We start from the raw sequence: 6095 nt of genomic DNA, 5'->3' as shown, positions 1-6095 counted from the left end.
TGGGAAAAATTTCTTCCCCAAAAGGGTTGTGAAGCACTGGCACAGGCTGCCCGGGGACGTGGTGGAGTGCCCATCCCCGGAGGGTAAACGTGGCGCTGAGGGACATGGGTTAGTGGTAACTTGGCAGTGTTACATTAACGGTTGGACTTGATGATCTTAAAGGTCCCTTCCAAGCTAGATGGTTCTCTGATTCTATTCTATTCCATGATTCTACGTGCAACTCACAGTGAGTTTCCAGTAACGCAGACAGCACAGGAGCAGGCGGGAAAAGCCACTGCAGTCCGCTTTAAATCATTTTGACTGAAACAAGCCTGAAGCACTCCAAATATCTACGCTTTGGCTCAAGCTCTTGAAGAGCTCCAGCCTTTGGGAAGCAGGTGCATTCTTGCAAATACCAGCTCAGAACAAAGTTTCACAGTCAGTCTAGATCCTCCATGAAGATATTCTTCAACAGAAGCATCCTGTGGTCCAGGCAGCAGGCAAGGCTGGTGGTTCCCACCGGGGACGTGACACAGCATGAACGTCCCGTCCCTCATTACTCGAGGCTCATAAGGAAAGCACAGAGGAGCGCCAGCTGCAAAACACACTCCACATTCACAAATCTACCAAGCAGCAGGTGACCCTTCCTCCTCTGGTCCCTTGACAGGATCTATAAGCTCCAGCGGTGGCTGTTTTTTCAACCCGAGACGTCACTGCTCTCACAGGAGAGTTTGACAGTCTTGGAGAAGGTGGCAAGAGAGGGTTGGGTTCTGGTTCCACAGGGTGTCACTAACTCACCCCCATGTGACAACACACCAGACCGCAAAAGCAGCACCTCTCAGCCAGAGGTTTGCAGCCGAGTCCACTGTGGGAGAACCTCAGTTACCACCTCTCCGGCTCCAGTCAAACCTGTGCTGCCACCACGTCTTCAGGCTGCACGCCTGGCACCCAGACGTTGGCCAGCAAACGTTTCCGGACGTCAGTAGGGGAAATTTGTAGAGTGAACTGAAACCAGCATTTGGGCAAGCAAGTCTTTACCTTTTTAGATTTCCTCTTTTACTTCTGTGCAAACCCACCCCTCCCACCCCCCCAGACTTAACCATCCTCTCTCGGGGGAACTGCTCCTCTCCGCCACCGGCGCTAGGGCAGCGCTCCAAAGCGCCGCCATCACCGTCACTCCAAGCTGCACGTGCCAGCGGGGCGGACCCCTATTTTTGTCATAGAAGTAGCCACCGGTCTTCAAACATGCTGAGCCGAGACGGGAAAAGCCTATTTAAACAAGGAGGGAAACAACCCAGCGCTGTTTCAGGCCAGCAGCAAAGCTAAACTCAGCTCGAGTTACCCTTCTAAACTTCATAGAAGAAGTTAAATAATTCAGCTCCTTCTCCCTAAATATTAAACATGAGCACACATTTAACTTCAGACTGCTGATACCCTGATGGCTCTCACCAGCAGGTAAGAGAACATGAATTTACAATTCCATCACCAACATGCATCTAATTCTGCACACACTAGTAATTAATAGATCTTCAGGACTAAATTTGGTCACAGGTCGTTATTTCAAGCTCTGCGCAAGGAGTTTTAAAGTGGACTCCCAGACGTGCCCAGTTCCAAAAGTCAATGCCAACCAGCGGGTGAGGCTGGAGCGAGCGCGCTGCCCGGGATCTGCACCGCAGCCAGCTCCCACGTCCCAGCCACCCTCCTTCGCGCTGGACGGGACCCAGGAAACAACACGCTTGGGATGCAAATCTCACACGCGTCCTCTCTGCACACGGACAGAGGCTTTTTAACCACAAACCAGTGCTTATCACTCAAGAGTTAATGCAATCGCTACCAAGACACAGTGATCCTTCCTCCGCTTGAGCCTGAAAGCGGCGAGAGGGACGAAGCCAAGCGGAAAGCAATCACGTGCTCCTTACAGCATCTCCAGCAGCAGAAGAGCGGATCGTTTCGGCTACTGACAGGAGACATTTAAGGAAGTCTGTCTTCATTTGCACTACCTGGAGGCAGACCACGCAGCTGAGAAGCAAAACCAGAAGGATTTCTTTTTAATTTTTGCCCTACAGTAACCAGGGATGGGGGACGAAGAGGACGAGGTTTATGGGAAGTCACGGGGACTCGCAGTTTTTGAACTGCTGTTCAAAATTAAGTATTTTTGCTTTTAAACTAAAACGATAATTCCCAGAAGACAAAAAAATCAGGCAGATCTTGTTGGCTAGTGCCAAAGCTTAGCAAAACCATGCAGATTCATCGCTCCCCCATTAATTTCACAACCTCAGACCAGAGGCGGCAGCAACGGCCCCTCTCTGGGCAGAGGAGCGGTGGCAGGGCAAGCTCAGCACCAAACCCCTTTGGGCCGTTACAGTTTGAGATTCTCTCCACAACAGAAAACCTTTAAAATTATAGGTAAAGAAGAAGAGAAGGGGAGGGGAGAGTCTCTGCTTGCAGCACAAACCCCTGGGAACGGCTCTGCGTGGCCATCCCTGCCCATCACACTCACGACATCTCCCTCGTGGCACGGCCAGCTCTGCCCTACAGCAGCTCTTTCGGAAAATTCCAGAAAGGACTATCCAGAAGCCCTAAAAGCAAAGCGACAGGAGAGGATATGCTACAGGTAATGGCAAAGTAAGCACACAGATGGGTAAGAGAGCAGTTTTCCCTCCTGCCAGGTTACTGGGGGCACACAGCCTGAGATCCGGCAGCTCGGGTGCTGGAGACAGACAAGGAGTGCGTCCCCACCACAACAAAGTCACTCACACGCTTCTTCCAATTGCCGTTTATTTTAAGGAGATTTTCTGCTTTGCACAGAACACGCGCCTCCCACCAGCCTCTGTTACAAAGCAACGCGGGGAGCCAAACGGGGCACGTGAGCAAGCGTTCGGCTGCTCTGCAGAAGTCTATTCATGGATGCAACGCAGTGCAGAATCCTGCAAACTATTCACACTGGCGCCGTGAAATGGAAGACTCATCCTAGGCAGAGGCCAGTGGGACCCATACAGAAAACGTCAACGTGAAATCCTACCGAAAGCCATTACAAAAAGCAGAAAGCGGAGAGATGCACGGGTATTACCTCCCATCTCCCTGTCCAGCGGCGGGTCGTCGTCTGCCATGGAGAAGTCCAGAGATGCTCCTGCTATTTCCAGCATATCTTCATCACTAGTGCTGCTCTGGAAACTCCCCCGCCGATAGCCTTTCTGATCCATGGCCAGAGCTTCCAAACCTGGGAGCAAAAGGAAATTTTTTAGAGCACAAGCATGAAGACTCATTTCGTAAGCCAACTGGACTGACACCCACTTGTCGCTTTGTCCTGAAGAGCAGGAGGCCGCACTGCTCTCCCCATGGGAAGGGGACATGCAGCGGTACCACCCGAAGTTCGGGCTAGAACAACCAACTGCTCAGGACAAAATGGGATGTTTACACATCCAAGCAAAGCTCTTGCACTAGATTTCATATTGCCACGTGCCAGAAACAAACATCGAGTCCCAGTATGGCATCTGAACTCGACTGGAAAGACACGATGGGAGCAGTCTTTTTTCAGTGGCGCCCAGTGATAGGACGAGGGGTGATGGGCATAAACTTGAACATAGGAAGTTCCATCTTAACATGAGAAGGAACTTCTTTACTTTGAGGGTAGTGGAGCAGTGGCACAGGCTGCCCAGAGAGGTGGGGGATTCTCCCACTCTGGACACATTCAAAACCCGCCTGGACGCCGTCCTGTGCCACTGCTGGAGGTGCCCCTGCTCTGGTGGGGGTTGGACTAGATGATCTCCAGAGGTCCCTTCCAACCCTGACCATTCTGTGATTCTGTGACATTCAAACACAGCAGCATTACGGTGCCCGGGTTCCTACACGAGAACAAGTTTAGAAAACTTCGCACAGCCCCACCAGGCCCCCCAGAGGAAAATCCTCCCCTAATAAGGGATCCCACACACACATCCTCTACTCCTCAGCCCACCGCCTGCTGGAAAAGGGCTCAAATTGGACTAACTGGCTGCCAGCCACGAGACAGGCTTCATCAAGGCAACGAGACCTACAAACTGCAAGCATCCACCCCCAAAACCAGTAACAGCCCCCGTCGCAGCTGCCACAGCTCAGGTGCACTGTCCCGTGTCACCCCCCGCCACCGCTTGTGCCCGGGGAACGTCAGAGCTCCGCTGGAGGTGGGATGGGGAACACTTTGAAAATTGAGCGTCATACAAAGTCCACTACCCGATAATGGCACACAAGTTAGCGCTAACTTCTGGGACGACGATCCCAAACACAAGGGCAGCCCCAGTGCCTCAGGTGTTTGTCTCTATAAACCAATTATATCTCTAAGTTCTTGGTCTAAAAAGCCTCTCAAGGGATTTCCTTTTTCTCCTGTGTATTTCCCACAAAGACTGTGAAGCAATTTTTATCTGCTGATCGCTACCAGGCAGAGCAAAGAGAAATCCACTCTAACAGCGGGTAAAAAATGACTCAGGTCAGCACCACGTTAGACACAGCAAGTGACATGTGCTGATGTATTTTTTAAATAATCTCCACATGAGCTCTCAACAGGTTTGCAATGACTTTTTTTTTTTTTTTTTTTTTTTTGACCATTTCACCTCCCACAGCACCCTTGGATTTCCTGCTGGCGCGTTGTGCAAAGCCCATCACGGCGGAAGGATGCTCGCAGCGGAACAGCAGCTGGGGCGCTCTCCAGATGTGCCAAGCTCACCTACCTGTTCTCCTCCGAGATGCGGGCAAGCTACCAAAACAACCCAAGTGAAGGACGATTCTTAACTACCCGCACACGAAGCTGCAAAATGCAATCTGGAAGCGTGTTACTAAACTTCATAAATAATCTTAATTAAGTACCCTTGACCTGCTGCCGGACCTACCCATCTCAAGGAGCTGCCTGTGCCAGAGCACGGCACAGGACCTGTCGTCTCTCCTCCTCTTCTCTAGGATGGCAGGGAAACTACGAAAGCACAAGCTCTAAAAAACATAATAATAAACTAAATTGGAAAAAAAAAAAAAACAGGTCTCAGCCTCAAAAATGGCTCTTGCAACCTGAAAGCGGGAACATTTCATCTTATTGAGAAGACGGGCCACGTTCGCTTTTCTCTTGCAAACATTTTTCGAGAGAATTATAGAGGAACCAAATCTGCAGCTCAGCCTTATTTCAGGAAGGGAAAAAGCCAGCCAGCGTTTGCAAACAGCATGAATTACACACTCTGCAGAAAGCACTTCCTATTGCAAAAAACAAACCCACCACACCACACGCAAAAAAAAGTCTTGGCATTGTCCGAAGTGACGCACTGGGCTCTTCGCTCAGCCCGACCCTGTGCAACACGATGTTAAGTAACATCTAAGTAACTTCTAAGCCCCTTTTATTCATTAAACTGGTGCAGAATACACCAGTAAAGAACGTGCTGAGCACTGGCCGAGGGGAACTGGGCGTTTGGGAAGCACATGCGCTGCCGCCCGGCCAGCGGCAGGGCTTTTAGCACACCCTGAGAGCCCAGAGACGGCGCGGGCTGCAGTCCTCCCTCAGCCTGCACGGGGAACCCAAGGCAGGAGAAACCCAGGAATTCAAAGCTAGTATTTGCCAGCTACCGATAAAAATAATTCAGTTTCATTAAAGTGCTGTGGTGCACCTGCGGTACGCTGCTCCCAGGGCGTAGAGCGGAGGGAGGCAGGGACAGCCCACGCACCCCGGCCGAGACCTAAAGAAACTCTGTGCTCGCATGTCACGGGGCTCATCGGCGGCATAACACAGCTTTAAAGGTATTTTCCAATAAGACTCTGTGTGTGTGTATGTATATCTGTGGCAGGGGAGGTTTAAGTGTCTGTATTCATATATTCGCTTTGCACAAACAGCATAGATTCGTAGCCCTGCCCGCGGCCGAGCCGCTCAGCCGGCAGACAGCACGGGCAGCCAGAAGTCCCCGTTCGCGAACTGGCGCGATGTCACCTCTGCTCCCCCCAACCCATCCCCAAGCCGGTTCTCATTTTGAGTTTTAAAAAGCAAAACCAAGCCAAGAAACACAGCATCTTCCAGCGGTGGCAGAGCCCGGGTAACACACAGCGTGGACGCAGCACAAAAAAGGACAGAGAAGATGATAATTCAGCGCTCGCGTCTCTCCTGAGTC

General features: G+C 51.3%; 1 protein-coding gene across 2 annotated transcripts in view; it reads right to left on the bottom strand.

Moving 5' to 3' along the window:
* The window catches only part of CLCN5 (chloride channel, voltage-sensitive 5), a 32886-nt gene extending 29704 nt beyond the window's left edge, over positions 1 to 3182 (bottom strand). The window contains exons 1-2 of one of the 2 annotated variants that reach the window (XM_009892050.1): positions 3050 to 3182; positions 396 to 398 (exon numbers count right to left, since the gene is read on the bottom strand). In XM_009892050.1, coding sequence (XP_009890352.1) covers positions 396 to 398; positions 3050 to 3182 — 136 coding nt within the window. The remainder of the gene's footprint in view (positions 1 to 395; positions 399 to 3049) is intronic. The other variant, XM_009892051.1, reaches the window with a different exon arrangement.
* Positions 3183 to 6095: the final 2913 nt, after the last annotated feature.

Source organism: Charadrius vociferus, unplaced genomic scaffold (genome assembly GCF_000708025.1).
Source record: "Charadrius vociferus isolate BGI_N301 unplaced genomic scaffold, ASM70802v2 scaffold1279, whole genome shotgun sequence".
Classification (NCBI taxonomy): domain Eukaryota; kingdom Metazoa; phylum Chordata; class Aves; order Charadriiformes; family Charadriidae; genus Charadrius; species Charadrius vociferus.
Note: the sequence above shows the minus strand (reverse complement) of the source record. Positions and strands in the feature narration are given on the sequence as shown.